Genomic DNA, 15,387 nt, shown 5'->3' on the forward strand with positions numbered 1-15,387 from the left:
TGCCTTAAGCCACCCTCGTTGCCCCTGGCAACTTGCGGGTTACCACCTGCCAGCTCCCCGCAAATGTGGTTAAAAACTGGTGAACTGATGGTTTATTAGTAAGGAAATCGAGAGAGAGCAGATAAATATGCAATTTTGTGGGGTCACTCGGTCAGTTAATTACGGGGGAAGAAGCTTCAACATTGAGAGAACGACACTTGGAATGAATGAATTAAAAACGGACTGTACAAAGAACACGCGGGATGATTTGGGATATATCTTAAAACTATATGGAATCACTAATTAAAAAATGAAATAAAATAAATTATGATTGAATATTAATTTGTTCGATGACATCATATACAGAAGTCTGAAGTCCCCAGTACGTCCTGCACAAGTCGTAGAGTCCCGTTTTCAACCCATTTGTGACGTAGGCAATTGTCACTCGATTCTTGAGATCTGTGATGACCATTTGGCATCCGTGCCCGGTATGTCCGAAGCCGAATTGAGTCTGAAAATATGGCGAATTATGAAAGAAAAATATTAAAAAAATTCACTGAAAATTAAATAAAAAAACGCTCCTAACATTTTGCAGGTTCTTTAGCTAAATTTAGGGTTTTAAATATTTTTTCTATGCATTTTCATTTTTTGAATGAATTCGAAATTAATGGTTTTTCAACAATTTCTCCTGTTTTTTCGTTTTCTGTTCACCACCTGGGCTCTTTTTTTTTGGTCCTTTGCTAATTTTTTGGGGGTTTCAAAATTTTTTTTTTTTTGCTTTTTTCGGCAGTTGTAATTTTATTACAAAAATGGATTTTTCAGTCTTTTTTAATGCAAAAATTAATTTTTGGCTGTTTATGTTTTATGTTTATTTATTTAATTTATTTTTAATTTTGTTAATTTTTGTTATTTTTGTTAATTTTTGTTAATTTTTGTTAATTTATGTTTATTTAGCAAAAAGGTACTTTTCGGGTTTTTTTGAGAAAAATTGATTTTTTTGAATTTTTTATGGGAAAAAGGACAGTGGTTTTTTTTTTCGCAAAAATGGATTTTTTAAAAGTTTTTTTTGGCAAAAATTAAAAAATCTGCTTTATTGGATGAATTTTGACTTTTTCGTTCTTTAAGAGTTTTTTCAGACTTTTGTTGGTTTTTTTGGTTTTTTTATTGTGAAAATGGATTTTTTAAAATTTTTCAGTTCAAAATTTCCATCATCCCTCGTCCCTCTTTCGATTATTCAAAATCTCACCCCAGCTCTATGAATGGGCAAATGGAAAAATCCGTGTCCCTTGGCGACAGTATCATCAAAAATGAAATCACTCTCGTTGACGAACGGTTTGCTTATCGTGTTCAGTGTAGCCTGATTGAGAAGTTTTCCTCGATTTACCTGAAACAATCCTCTTAACTATCGTTTTTGTTTCAGTTTTTTTAAACAGTCACAAGGAAATTTCCTTTTTCTTTTTTTTTGTTCGACTTAAAAATTTCTTTTCTTCGCTATCAGCCTAGTTTCAGCTGATAACGATGTTCAAACAAAACGAAAAAAAACTTAAAATTCTCATAAATTTATCAAAAAAACGAGAACAAACCTTGTCAAAAAGTGAGGCAAGAGAACGAGCATTTCCCATTCCAAGTGCGGCAGCTTGCTCCAATCTGGAAAAAAAACATGAATTTTAAAAAATGAAATAGCATAAAATATTGGTCAGATGCGAGATTTTGTCTCAAAACTATGACAATAGGTCTCGAAGCGACTTTTAAGGAGTACGGCAGTTTCTGAATTCTCATTTTAAAACATTTCATTTATTTTTTTATACTTTCACATGCAACATCGTAAAAAATCCAAAAAGAAGCGAGGATTTGGAAACTACAGTAATCCTTAAATTTTGGCATTGGAGAAAATCGGCCGCTTCGAGACCTGGTAGTGTATTTTTTGGGGGAAAATAGCAAAGTTTCGGATCTGGGTAACAGAATTTTTTGCGTAAATATACAAAAATTTGCTCGAAACTACCGAATTTCATAATGCGACATTACACAAAAAAAGCCAAAACTTTTATGGAGTGTAAATATTTTAAAACTTCGAAAAAAGAACCGAATTTTGCTGAAATCTGAATTTTAGCCAATAGTTTTTAATGAAATATAGCGGAATTGAAAATGTTTCGTTTTTTTTTTTTTTTTTCCGTTTTTTCCGATTCGATTTTACGAAAAATATCTTAAAATGCTGGTTATTTGTATTTGTTTAAGAATAAATTTATATGTTTCCTCATGTATTTTCCATCAAATTTGACTTTTTTTAACGTGAATTTTATGATTAATTTTCTGAACACATTTTTTTCGATTTTCCGGGCAATTCTCGTACCGATGATAATCTGGATTATTGATCGTACATCTGGAGACTGCTTCAAGCCATGATGGATTTTTGACAATGTGTGAGAGTGGATGATCCTGAAAAATGACATGAATATATATTACGGGAGCACTAAATTCTGAGGCTGCGTACTGCATAACATATTTGACGCGCAAAATACCTCGTAGCGAAAACTATCTTAAAAAGACTACTGTAGCGATTTTTGAAAGTTTTTTTTTGTTGTAATTTTTGTGTTGTATTGCAATATTTTATCGATTTACCAATAATTTATGAAGAAATAAATCAACTACAGTAGTAATTCAAAAAGTTACTGTAGTTTTCGCTACGAGATATTTTGTGCGTCAGATATAAATAGTGTTCCTGTATATTTTTTATAATTACTTTTCCGCATTTGAAACTATTTTCTATTTAAATAAACAACAAAAGTTCATTCTATAGAATATATTTCCATGTTTCGTGTCTTCAATTCCCAAATCATATGATTGGTACATGATAAGCGGTGCTGCAGTATACCGGTACTAGAACAATCGGAAACACACAAAAACTGAAACTATTTGCAATTTCACTTGATTGTTGTGGACTCCCGGTTAAGTACCGGAACACTCTGATAATTTCATTCATTTCATTGACAAAAAAACCATACCGTCATCAATTTGAACAATGATTTCATGTACTTGACAACACGGACATCCGTCCACATCTCATCAAGACGATTGAGCATATTTGGTGTACTGATACGGGCGACACGATGTTGTTCTGAGACTGGGAGGCCAATGTGATAGTCCACATCTGGAAATAGGAGGTTTTGAATTATTTTTTAGTTTTGAAAAAAAAATTATTATTCAAAGATAAGTTGAGAGCGCTTGTCGCTTTTTGAAAATTCAAAATTTCCGGTTTTCCAGTAGAAAAACGAGGGTAATCTGAAATTTTTTAGTTTTTCAATTAAAAAAAAAACGGAAAAACAAAAACTTTAAGATTTTCAATATAAAAAAGTAAAATCTCAAAAATTTCTCGTTTTTCGATTACAAAAGCTAGAGATCGAAGAAAAAATTTTTATTTCACTAATCCTGAGAAAACTGTGAAAAATTCATGAAAATTCCGCAGCCACAAAAGTTTGAAATTACAGTACTCTTTAAAGGCGAACGCAATTTTTTATTAAAACAAAATTGCTAATTTTCAGTTTTTCGGCACGAATGTGTAATAGGGAACTACTTATTTATAGTTTTTCAATTAAAAAAAAGTAGAAATCGAATATCTTCGTTTTTCGGTTAAAAAAGACGAAAAATCGAAAATTTCCATTTTTCGAGTAGAAAAAAAGAGAGAAATCTGGACTTTTTAGTTTTTCGATTAATAAAAATCGAAAAAAAAAACCGCCACATTTTTGCACCTAGGTTATAGAAAACTACTTACCCAATTTCGTTGCAATTTCTTCTCTAAAAAACTGTCCAATTCCACGTTTTTGATCATCCGTATGTCTAACAATTTGATCAACTAGCCATCCAAAAGTGTATGCATGATAACCAGTCTTTGTTCCAGGAGCCCATTTTGGCTCTTCTTCTTCAATAATTTGCCGCATTTTTTCATGATCCGCGGCGATTTCTTCAGTGATTGGAGTGTCAAACCATGCCATTCCAGACATATGAGAAAGTGCCATATTTATAGTAACATTATCTCTTCCATGAGTTCCAAATCCTGGCCAATACTTGGATACTGGGTCATCATATCTCAATTTTCCTTGCTCGTAGAGCAGTGCAACTGCTAATGACGCGGCAGCTTTTGTAGTCGAGAACGTCACTGTTATTGTGTCCTGAAACAATCAATTTTTTTAAAAATTTTTGTGTTTTGCTGATATGTCACAACTTTTTTCAAAAATGTTTTCTCTGTTTTTGTGCCATTCCATTCAATTTTATAGACTTCAAAAACCGTTTTGAACCGAAAAACTCCCCGTATCAAATTGATATTATTATCAGTTCATATCAATCTGACGACAGTGGAAAAATATATGTCGAAGCTATGAGGGAAACCGACGATAAATTATTCCAAATAAGGGCAAAGTATTAGATTGGGTTAAAGTTTGGAAATTCAGGTGCGAAATTTTGAGTCAAAAATACTGTCTCGACACGACAAGTTTCATGATTTTTTTAATTACTTAATACATTATGGAAACAAAAAAAGCTTACGAAAATAATGAGAAAACTACGATAAATCGATAAAAACTCCGCAACAACAGATGTTAAAAGTTACAGTATTCTTTAAAGGCGCACGTCTTTTCGCATTTATTATAAATGTGTCGTGGTTAAACCTATGGAACCGTATTTTTGTGTGCACCTTTAAACAGTACTGTAATTTTGAACTTATATTGCAGCGGAATTTTTCTTATCGATTTTTCGTAGTTTTTCGATAAAAACAAATTTACTTATTGGAAAAAAAACCAAATCTCGAGGAAAATTATTTTTTAATCGAAAAAAAACCTGGGGAACCGTATTTTTGGTGCAAAAAACCCAAGATTTATAGTAAAAAAGTTTGAAATTGAAAAATGCTTGATTTTATTTTTTTTGTTTTCAAAAATCTACCTCAGCCCACTTCCTTGCCGCCTGCTTATCAGCATATCCACCCCATAAATCGACGACTTTCTTTCCATCAACAAATACAGCGAATGCTGATCCTTCGATTTCCCATCCATTTTCGAAATTCTTTCTGTAAAAATACAAGTTCCAGGATTTTTGCAAGACATTTTCCTTTTCTTTTTTTTAAAATAAAATAAAGATGACGATAGAAAAAGATTATTTGCCTGTACGCATGCCGGCAAAGTAAATATTAATTTCAGTTCAGTCAAACACATTTGTCACTTCACACGGGTAGAAAAATGAGAAAAAAAGAGAGCAGGAAGGTCGAACTTACTTAAAAACCTCTCGAACTTTCTCGAAACGTTCATCGACAAATCCACTAACATCGGATTTGTGATTTGAATATAACCGATCACATACAAAGCGATAAGTTACAGATAATAAAACTGTGGCTAGAAATAGTTTGAAGAGTAGAGAAAACTGTTGCATGTTGGTGGGAACACGGAGCGGCGGGAATGGAGAGACAGAGCACACGGAGATGGGCGGTGCTTGCCTTGCCAGAAACCGTCTTTTCTCCCGGAGGAAGCGACTCCCTGTAGTTATCAGCGATTGCCTTTTTTTTGGCGGCCCTATCGGGTTGTGACGGCGTTTGGGGTGGAATTAGCAAGCCAATGGTTAGGAAGAGACACATTCTAGGGCAAACGGGGGTCGAATTAGAATGCAACCGGTTCCGGGAGGTTTATTTACTCGCATCATCATACGCCAATGAAGTACTTGTGTGTCCAAGATACACTTTAGAACAGTGTAGCCGATTATGCAATTTGATAACAATCAGATGTCCATGTTTCGCAGAAACGTTCATTCTTTTTCAAAAACGATGTATTTGCAATTTGGGACAACAAAACAATGAATGGATTATCATATAACAACAATGAGGTAACGTAACAACAAATTGATAAAAGAAGGATTTAGATGAGAAGCTTCTCAACGTCCTCCTTGATCTTCTGAATTTGAGATTTGAGCTGAGATCCTTCGTTTTGAGTGATTGAAGCAGCGATCACTGGACGAGTGACTCCACAAGCGCGTCCGAGGGCAGCCTTGCTGCGAACAAAGACGTATGGAACGTTCTTGTCTTCGCAGAGAAGTGGAAGATGGAGGAGAATCTCCAGTGGCTCGGCATCGGCGGCCATGACGATGATCTGAAACAATTCAATTAATTTGGTTCGAAAATTGATTTTGAAAATGGGAATGCAATTCAACATGGTTACGATACACTTACCTCAGAGATTCCTCTGTTGAGAGTCTTGGTGGCCTCGTTGGCTCCCTTCTTGAGCTGTTTGTAGTTCATCGCTTGCTGGACGAGATCCATGAGCTTTTGAGACAAGTTGGTATCGGCCAGTGGGAAGGCCTTCGGATTGACTCCATCATCGGCCATTTTTCTTCTTTTCTGAAATAAAGATGGTTGAAAATTGCTACAATGCGAAAGAATTATTTATCGATTCAAGAGAAAAAATAATAAAAACGATTTCAAAGCTGTAAATTCAAATTTTTACGATGATTTGCACTAGTAACATATCTGAAAGTAATAGATAATCAAAATTCCATTTATTTTTAATTTATTGTACCAACTTATTTAATTTCCGAAGAAAAATACAACGGGCAACGGGAGAAACAAAAGAAAAGAGAAAAAAACTACTTGTAATTTTCGAAAAGGGCCCAAAAAGAGACGCAGACAGTGGACGGGTCTCGCAGCGACAAGATGTTGGCACGCTGCCAAACATGCAGTGATTCTTTTTTATTCGAATTTGGCTGCATTTATTTTCGATTTAACCTGAATTTTACATGTTTTATCTGATTTTTATCGATTTTAAACGAAATTTCGATAAAAATCTAACTTTTTCTAATAGTTTATGCCTTTTCGATAGATTTTTACATGTTAATTTTGAAATTACGTCGCCGGTTTAAATTTATTGAACTACATTTTGTTTTTCTATTTTTCAAGACGAAAATTGATTATTTTATTTTCAGGAATGTCGGGGGAGGAGAAAGAAAAAGTAAAAATTCTCCATGTCGCCAACATTTCGACATCGGCTACCAGGGATCACATCTACAACATGTTCAACTATCTCGGAAAAATTCAGGATTTGAAGGTTGGTTTATTATTCCAAATTTACACATTTTTCGATTAAAAATTTCAATTAAAAATTTATTCTTTCAGGTCTATCCATCAGAAGGTAATATCACAGCTAATACTCTCCTGAAAACTGCTTTTATCAAGTTCGACGACGAGCGATGTGTCGAAGTAGCTCAGCATCTCACCAACACAGTCGTCATCGATTGCGCGATAGTCTGCCTACCATATCCGAATCGTGAGTTTTTTGAAAGCTGCATTTTTTCATAAAGTTTCATTTTTTCAGCTGTGATTCCGGACGAGGAGAGTTTTTTCAACAGTGGTGGATCTACAACGGCTGGTCAGCGACAGCTCCCACCTCACGTCACCAATAAAATTCAAGAATCTGACGATGGATCTGCTTTGGTAAGTTTATTTTCCCACTAGTTTTCCAACTAGCGTCTGGTGGTAACGGACGTTACTTGTTCATTTTACAGTTCTACTGGCCACTACCCAAATGACGAATGCAGTAAAATCCCGAAAGCGTAATCCAGAAAATCATCAAAAAACTTTGTTAGTACTCGCCGAATGATTAAATTTTCAGTTTCAGTGTATCCTCGCCAATCTATGCTGCGCATCGTCGGATATGAAAGCAATTAAATTTAGAAATTTTCAAATTCCTGATATTTTAGAAATTGCAATATTTCTAGTTTTCGCGCCGTCTAATTATTCCATTTTTCAGTTGATTACAGTCGATCCGACACTGGAGCAGCTCGGACTACCGGCTTATCCACCTCTACCGGCTGACACGGATTCTGCCAAAGTCGAAGAAATTCGAAGAACAGTCTACGTTGGAAATCTTCCGAAAGGTGTTGATGGAAACGAGGTTCTCGAACTGTTCAACATGTATTTTGGAGAGGTAGGTTAAAAACGATATTTTTGAAAGATTTATTTCTATCAATGTGCATTTATTGGCATTTTCATTCCTCTCTTGCTAGATCGACTTGCAATTGAAATTTGGCTTGACGGGCTTCCAGATCTAGAAAATATCAGTTAGAAATCAAGTTATCAGAAACATAGAAAATTACCTATCCTTGAACTTAAAAATTGTATTATCAATAAGCCATTTCTCGAAGAAAACAAAGCACATTGCTCCATAGTAAAGAAAATTGAACCAAAATGTCATCCACCAAAAGCTGCGCATCATTCCTGTTCCAATAGCCATATCGACATTCTCGATCATCGAACGGCTTCCATAACGAAGTCCGACATATGCGAATCTCAGCATATACACCACCCACGCAAGAGTACATCCGAATTCCATATAGTCTTCGAGCTGTTCCGAAAGTGGTCTCGGCAGAGTAATTTTGTTCCAATCTTTCAATCCTGCCGGAATCAACTCAAACATATCCTGACATATGGTACATTGAATGTTTGATGTTGTACGGACCCATTGCTCCAAGCATCCATTGTGAACGTAGGCGACTGTTCCGCTACAAGAGCATGGCTTGATCAGACTGTCGGAACTCTAGAAATATATTGCTAAATTAGAAATTGAAAAGAAAAATTACCGTATCGTTATCGAAACATATTCTGCAGATTACGGTTTTTGTAGAAACTTCCTTCGGTGACCGAATAGTTTCTAAGTTTCTCTCGATTATTGTGCACATAATTTCAAAACGAGTAGAAAGTTTGCAACCGACAATTTAGAAATGAATTAGAAATTTGAAAAAAATACAACATTTGTATTTAACAAAATTAAATATATTTTCACGTTTCAGGTAATGTACGCCAGAATGGCCTCGGGACCGGATGCATTGCCGTGTGCATATGCTTATGTTGAATTCTCACAGCAAGCGTCAGTGTGCAATGCACTTCAAAACGATGGATTCGAGTTTAAGGAGAGACCATTGAAGTGAGTTTAAAGTTTTAATTTTTTTAAAGGTTAATGGTGATTTTCTCAAATTCAGAAAAAAAAACCATAAAAGAAAAACAAAAAAAAATATTTTGACACAATTTTGGCTAATTTTCCGCCGTTTTTCTTTTATGGTTGTCTGTTTTTTAATTTTTAATTTTTTTAAAAATTAAAAACCCCGTCCACGCGATTCTACCTTTAAAATAAGTCAACTAAATTTTAAAACTTTTAAATCCAATAATTAAAATATTTTTCTTCAGAATTCAACACTCTCGCGTTGCCATCATCAAACCACAAGCCAAAACAGACGAACAAGCTCTTGGAGAAATCGAGGAAGCGATTCGGATGGGTAGAAACGGAGATGATCGGGATCGGCGCCGTTCGCGATCACCACGTCGTCGTCGTTCGCCGTCACCGCGTCGCAGACGGGATAGTCGTGATCGTGACCGTGACAGAGATCGTGACAGAAGGCGAAGTCGCGACCGAAGATCTAGAAGTCGTGATCGTGACCGTGATCGTGACAGGAAGAGAAGCCGTAGCAGAGATCGTAAACGCCGCAGTCGCAGTCGTGACAACAAGGATCGTGATAGGAAACGGTCGAGAAGCAGAGATCGCAGAAGACGTTCCAAATCTCGTGATCGTAAACGTGAAAGGTCTCGTTCAAGATCCAAAGATCGAAAGCGTGACAAGAAGCGCAGTCGAAGCAGATCACCTGAAAAACGACGTGATAAGGAAGATAGAAAAACCGAGAAGAAAGAAAACGAGAATGAATCTTCGCTACGTGAGAAGCTTCTCGAGAAAAAGGCCGCCCGGAAAGACTCTTCTGATGATGAATGGGAGGAAAAGCCAACACCGACTAATGGCGAGGTCAAGAATGAAGAAATTGGAAATGGAGATGTTGTCATGGCATCCGAGTGATCTATTTGTTTTATTGTTTTAAATCTTATCTTGTTTCCTGTTCAGAATCTTGATTAACCGACCACCTTCATTATTTCTGTATTTTAATTGTGAGATATTCACATCTTCCTTCGATCATTGATTTTATTCAAAACACAAATGTCATTATTTATTTCCGTAACGTAAAATGCACAAAAATAAAAATCTTAAATGTTTGCTTCGTATTTAGTAATAATTCCCCGAATAAGTTGAGGTGGAAATCGGCGACGCTCTCTACTAACACACGGAGCACAAAAATTGGCTCCGAAAAACAGTGAACAAGCATCTGACATGCAGACGGGTTGATTGCAAGCAGAGCATGGAGTTCCGAGTACCAGGAAATCGTTGAGACACGGCTTCTTGGCCCGATCACGGGATGGCGGCTTAAATGGATCCCTCATAAAGTAGACCGGAGAATCGTAGCTGAAAAGAATCAGTTTTTATTTAGGAATAAAATTAAAATTCTAATTCTTACCGTCCATCAATAACTTTAAGTTCTCCGAACAATGTTCTCTCTTTTAAATGACACACGTGGCATTCAAAATCGATAAATGGATCAATAAGTTGTGGTTGCTCTTCACTTGTCACTGCAGTGGCATTTTCAGATGTTGAAGGTTGCTGCGGCTCGTTCATTGAAATCTGGATGTAAAAATACTTGATTTTTGCTTTAAAAATTAATTTAGAAAATTCCCAGAGAAATTTATTCATTAATTAATCGACTAAAAATGAAAAAATGTCTTAATTTCGAATTTAAAATTAGTTTCGCAATAGAGCACACTTGCATCTGTAGTGGTACGATCGAAAAATGGGCGGGGTCTCTCTTTCCAGGCCTAGAAATAATTAGATTGACGAAAACAGGTATTTGACGGGTGGATTTTTTAAAAAGATTTCTTTGTAAAATTTTTAATAAGCTTTAAAAATTGGTTGTATATAAAAGATCACAGCACGGGCAAATGTTAAAAAAATTTTTGGAATATTTAACAGAGAAATAGGAGCAAAATGGAATCGTATTCTATTTTTCTCGATTAACGAGCAATTTCACAATGAGAATATCTGTTTTTTCTTGAGTTTGAGGGTTTTCACAGTTGTTTTCCAAAATTCTGTGAATACTTATTACTCAGACGCGACGTTTTGCAATTTTTTCGCCAAAAACACGGTACCCGGTCTCGACACGATAATTTTTTAAGTTGGTTGGTTGATAACAATTTATTTATCTATTAAAGAATCGTATAAAAAAGAGAAATCAATAAAAATTCCGCAGCAGCGAAAGTTTGACATTATAGTACTCTTTTAAGGCGCACACTTTTTTGCATTTAACAAAAATTTGTCGTGTTGAGACCGGGCACCATATACTTTTGGCTAGCAATATTTATGAATAAGCGTAGCGCTTTATTATTGTGATTTTTCAGAAAATGTGACAATAAAACTTAGTTTTAATTCAAAGAAATGACATTTCATTGTCCAAATGCTCACACAAATGACAAATTTAACATTGACTGCCGGTAGATAGACACAAAAACTCGGATAAATATAATCGGGAATAACTGAAGAACGGTAAAGATCATTGGAACATGTGTTATTTGATTGAGAATAAATAAATATGAGCTGGGGACAAACATGATCTTTCGTGACTTGTTTATTTGACATTAAAGAATGTTTGTAATCGAGGTGGGAAAATGAAAGAGGAAATGGATATAAATTATCGTTTTCTAACATCTGGAAAATCGCTTGGCAAACTGTTTGAACTTGCTGGCTTTCTTTGTTTTTCAAGATCCGTGTGAATTGAAACCGTTTCGTAGATGACACAGAGATCAGTGGATCCAGGTGGCGAGTTGCACCTGAAAATTGACGATTTATTTAAGAATAAAGAGAAAATAGAGAGATTCAAAGAAAACTTACACAAATTCCTCGTCGACACATTCTCCACAACAGACACAACTCGCACACGACTCTCCATGCCAGCACCGAGTTCCGAATTGACGGTAACGTTGGGCTCCGACGCGATGAGTTCTGCTAATGTGTGCTGGTACGGTTGGCACTGGAGTTAGCTTCTTGAGGAGGTCAGCGTCGATGTTCAATTCACTGATCTGAAGAATTTTAGATTTTTATTCCTACATAGAATGAAAGTATAGAGAAAGAAATGAGACTCTATGTAGATCAGGGCTGCAATTGCCGATTGCCGAAAATTCCCAAAACCGACAATCACCGGAATCGCCGATTGCCAGAAGTCAGATTTGCCGAAAATATAGTTGTATCTTTTCTAGATTTAAGATCCTAGTCATGAATTTTACGAAACAATTTTCCCTCTTCAAGCTGAAAATGATTTAATCCTTGAAGGATTGAACGTTTTCTGTTTGAAAATAACTAACCGAATACTACAAAACAAGGTGAATTTTTTTCAATTTCCTATATAAAATTAGGTTTGAAAATTGCCGAAATTGCCGATTGTCGGAAATTTTATTTTCGGCAAAATAATTGGTATTTTGCAATGAAAAATTATGAAAAAGAAAGCAAATATGGAAATTTCTAATCATTTTGGTAGCCGAGAGTTCGTTTTCGAAACGAGTATTTTTCAAGATACAGAAGTTTGAAAATATGAAATTTTATGAGTTTAGGAACTTATTACTTCTCTAGTCTAACTCCTTTTGCACCATGATATTCTGAAACTTACCGAAAGTCCACCAGCATTAACCAAATGTGCTCCTCCAACCAACAGCTCTCCGATGACAAGAATGAAGATCAGCATCGTACCACCGATCTCTGATGTGTAAGTGCTCTTCACCGTGTTTTATATACAAATCTCGTAGGTACACCCTCTCTTGTACCTGATTACCGTCCGCGTAGAATGTAGTATCAAAATAAATATAGTGTGTTGCGTGTTGTTGTTGATGATCACTGAACACAGAGAGAAGGGCACACGGAAATGAGAAAGAAAGGACTGAGTGTGTCTGTAAATTCAGAAATTCATAGAGGCTCGATATATATGTCTAGAAGGCTGAAAATAAAAGAGGTGGAACTAAGAAAATAGGGCGGAGCCATCAAAGAAGTCTCAGTAATTCTGGGGCAGCTGGAATAGCTTCTAGACAGCTAGACAATCAGAAAAAAGCATAGATAGTGACGAGATTATAATTTTTTTCAGCTGAAAAATCCCAGTTTAGGATCCTACTTTATATAGAAAATTTGTCTTCATGTTTTTTAGCTCCTCCCTCTTTGTTCAGTTTAATCAAATCTGCACGAATATTGCAAAGCTCGTACAGAGCTCTTGCGTGTGAGGGATACCGGAAATACGTAGATATAACACGAAAATAATTTTTTTTTCAGTTGCAGCTGATAAAAGTGTCAAGGAACACCAAATTTCAGTGTTGTCTAGAGCCGAGAAAACTGAAAAAAAAACGAAAACTCAGCCTAAGAGCCTAAGTCCATGTGGGAGACCGCCCACTTGAACGTTTTTTGGCCACCCGTGTCGGTGGTGGCTCACTATTTCTTTGCGTTTGCCCTCTTTATTGAATTGAAGAAAAATTGAAAAATGGAATAAAAAATGCGCGACAAATTGATATTGGATGCTATGTGTGCGTGTGGGCTGCCGGGTTGAACCAGTGGGTCCGGTTCGGGTTCTTGCAACGAAAATGAAATTTTGGACGCGAAGAATGGGCGAACAAAAAGACGAGAAAAAGTGGCAAAATTGGAAAATAATAACAGAATATTGAATTGAAAATGAGAATCATATCCAGAAAGAAGTGATGTCATCGTTGTGAGGAGTATAGGGACGGTTAGCTTAAATCGGTCAAGATCGATAGCAGAACCTAACTTTCATGGCAGGCAGGCGCGAAGACCTGACTCTTGCCTCAAACCTGCCTACCTCACTCCGGCATCTCTCCTCTTGTAAGCATGTTGCGGCGAATTCACAAAAAAATTGAGAATATTGGGTAGAGGAACAAGGCAGGCGGAGGTCGTCTTAACAATAAGGTCAGGCAGGCGTTTTGGTGCCTACATCGAGATCCTACCAGAAATTTTTTTTGCATAACCTTTCTGGATAAGTATGCCTTGTGACGGAATAGGAAAATGCGACGACGTAGACATCCTAATTGTCTTTCCCACGGCATTACACCTACGAAAAACAGCTTTTTGAACTTTCTCAATGGTTTTAGCTTTTGAACTACTTGAGACAAAAACAACGGAAAAATTTCAAAGAGAGATACATTTTTTGTGCACCATTCGCGTCGTCTCTACTGTTATTGCAAAGGAAAATATACAATATGCTGATTCAAAATATTTTGAAAGTTTTAAGGAAGATGTGGTTACTTTCCAAAATTGTTTTCCTGAAAAGTTGTTCTATTTTAATTTAATTTGCGAGCTTTAGATTCTATTCATGTTTAATTAATTGTATCTAATTTGAATCTGAGAAATTTCTCTAACCTTTTATTTTTAAATTTCCAAGTTTTGGAAAATTTGGCAATTTGCCAAAACGTTGGCAGAAATGCTTCCAATAGCCTAGAAGCCTTTTTAATGATGTTTGCCCAATTGGTATTATTAGGTAGAAATTTCTACTAGCTTCGTCTCTGCTATTAATATTCTAGAAGTTCACTCCTCTCTTAAGAAGGCTAGAAAAGAAGAGAAAAAGAGACGCCTCAGTAACACCCAATCATATGCCTTCAACTTAAAAAGTACCAAAGCCTATAAAAATTATCAAAATATATTGCCAGTTTCCACCAATTGAGTGGACAAGATCCAGGCTACAAAAATCGTATCAATGAACTATTTTCCGAGGATTTGCAATCAAGTGCACTTGCTACTACGTTGAAATGTTTGAATTCTAGCACTTTGAGCTTTCATCTTTTCTCCATTTTTCGTCATTGCCTTTCCAACTTCCTGTAGTTAATTCCAGGAAATGACAACCTTTCATTTCTACTAATTTCCGAAACAATAGCTGCAGTTGACTTCCGGTTGATTTCATCATTTTGCGTGTTGTAAATGCCAGTTTTTCGTGCCATCGTCTCAATGCATAATTCATAAAATTTTCACAAAACTACAATTAAAATTATCGAATGTCACACAGGAAAAGAGCAGACAGACTTTCTCGCGTTTTGTCGTAGTGACCGTGGAGTTATTATAATTGCTCAAATATCACAGACATTGCCGATATGTCGGAGACGGACAAAAAATACATTTCAGCAAAGAACACACTTCCAAAAATTGTATAAATCACAAAGAGGTTAAGATTCAAAGATTATGTGATTTGTAAAACTTGCAAAAAGTTTCAGGCGGCTTTGGTTGCAGAATTGGAGTTCAGGAAACTCACAGAATCGACAATTGTTAGCTCGGGAGCCTGCATAGTTTCAGAGATCACAAAATCTCAAGTCATATGCAAAATTCCGGTTATTTTGCAATTCTGAAACTTTTGGTTGAAAGAAAAGGTTTCGATAGTAGGCAGGCATAGGCTGACATGAACAGGCGTGCATACACGTATTTTGTACCTAGGCGACTAGGTGGGAAATCTTCAATGGGAATTTTACTTTAACCT

The 15,387-nt window shown here is 35.9% G+C and overlaps 6 protein-coding genes and 1 non-coding gene across 8 annotated transcripts; 2 read left to right on the forward strand and 5 right to left on the reverse strand.

Annotated features, from left to right (window-relative positions):
- Positions 1-78: 78 nt before the first annotated feature.
- On the reverse strand, positions 79-5,408 carry lact-3 (Beta-lactamase-related domain-containing protein). Its single transcript, NM_063898.5, has 8 exons — positions 5,240-5,408; positions 4,912-5,035; positions 3,749-4,145; positions 2,982-3,127; positions 2,330-2,415; positions 1,563-1,626; positions 1,226-1,363; positions 79-490 (listed from the first exon to the last, which is right to left on the reverse strand). The coding sequence occupies exons 1-8, from the start codon at positions 5,392-5,394 to the stop codon at positions 305-307; spliced, it is 1,296 nt and encodes a 431-aa protein (NP_496299.1). The 5' UTR covers positions 5,395-5,408; the 3' UTR covers positions 79-304.
- Positions 5,409-5,752: 344 nt separating this feature from the next.
- Positions 5,753-6,352, reverse strand: snu-13 (Small nuclear ribonucleoprotein associated homolog 13). The gene is made up of 2 exons (NM_001393180.1): positions 6,185-6,352; positions 5,753-6,104 (listed from the first exon to the last, which is right to left on the reverse strand). Exons 1-2 carry the CDS (start codon positions 6,338-6,340, stop codon positions 5,874-5,876), a joined length of 387 nt encoding a protein of 128 aa, NP_001379076.1. The 5' UTR covers positions 6,341-6,352; the 3' UTR covers positions 5,753-5,873.
- Positions 6,353-6,622: 270 nt separating this feature from the next.
- On the forward strand, positions 6,623-6,834 carry M28.13. Its single transcript, NR_051614.1, has one exon. It is a non-coding gene; the product is annotated as an Unclassified non-coding RNA M28.13 (non-coding RNA).
- Positions 6,734-10,043, forward strand: rsp-7 (putative splicing factor, arginine/serine-rich 7). 2 transcript variants are annotated; one of them, NM_001393181.2, is made up of 6 exons: positions 6,734-7,055; positions 7,124-7,274; positions 7,323-7,441; positions 7,513-7,934; positions 8,797-8,930; positions 9,191-10,043. In NM_001393181.2, the coding sequence occupies exons 1-4, from the start codon at positions 6,936-6,938 to the stop codon at positions 7,534-7,536; spliced, it is 414 nt and encodes a 137-aa protein (NP_001379303.1). In that variant the 5' UTR covers positions 6,734-6,935; the 3' UTR covers positions 7,537-7,934; positions 8,797-8,930; positions 9,191-10,043. The 2 variants fall into 2 exon arrangements, with proteins under 2 accessions (NP_001379303.1, NP_001369854.1); NM_001383939.2 differs by having other exon boundaries at positions 6,934-7,055; positions 7,758-7,934.
- Positions 7,951-8,718, reverse strand: marc-2 (RING-CH-type domain-containing protein). The gene is made up of 3 exons (NM_063901.4): positions 8,587-8,718; positions 8,104-8,543; positions 7,951-8,054 (listed from the first exon to the last, which is right to left on the reverse strand). Exons 1-3 carry the CDS (start codon positions 8,683-8,685, stop codon positions 7,973-7,975), a joined length of 621 nt encoding a protein of 206 aa, NP_496302.2. The 5' UTR covers positions 8,686-8,718; the 3' UTR covers positions 7,951-7,972.
- On the reverse strand, positions 9,971-10,507 carry D2089.8 (Cysteine-rich DPF motif domain-containing protein 1). Its single transcript, NM_001351921.3, has 2 exons — positions 10,342-10,507; positions 9,971-10,289 (listed from the first exon to the last, which is right to left on the reverse strand). The coding sequence occupies exons 1-2, from the start codon at positions 10,497-10,499 to the stop codon at positions 10,034-10,036; spliced, it is 414 nt and encodes a 137-aa protein (NP_001338812.1). The 5' UTR covers positions 10,500-10,507; the 3' UTR covers positions 9,971-10,033.
- Positions 10,508-11,258: 751 nt separating this feature from the next.
- nssp-25 (uncharacterized protein) lies at positions 11,259-12,857 on the reverse strand. Its single transcript, NM_063902.3, has 3 exons — positions 12,538-12,857; positions 11,766-11,953; positions 11,259-11,704 (listed from the first exon to the last, which is right to left on the reverse strand). The coding sequence occupies exons 1-3, from the start codon at positions 12,610-12,612 to the stop codon at positions 11,566-11,568; spliced, it is 402 nt and encodes a 133-aa protein (NP_496303.2). The 5' UTR covers positions 12,613-12,857; the 3' UTR covers positions 11,259-11,565.
- Positions 12,858-15,387: the final 2,530 nt, after the last annotated feature.

This window comes from Caenorhabditis elegans, chromosome II (genome assembly GCF_000002985.6).
Source record: "Caenorhabditis elegans chromosome II".
NCBI lineage: Eukaryota > Metazoa > Nematoda > Chromadorea > Rhabditida > Rhabditidae > Caenorhabditis > Caenorhabditis elegans.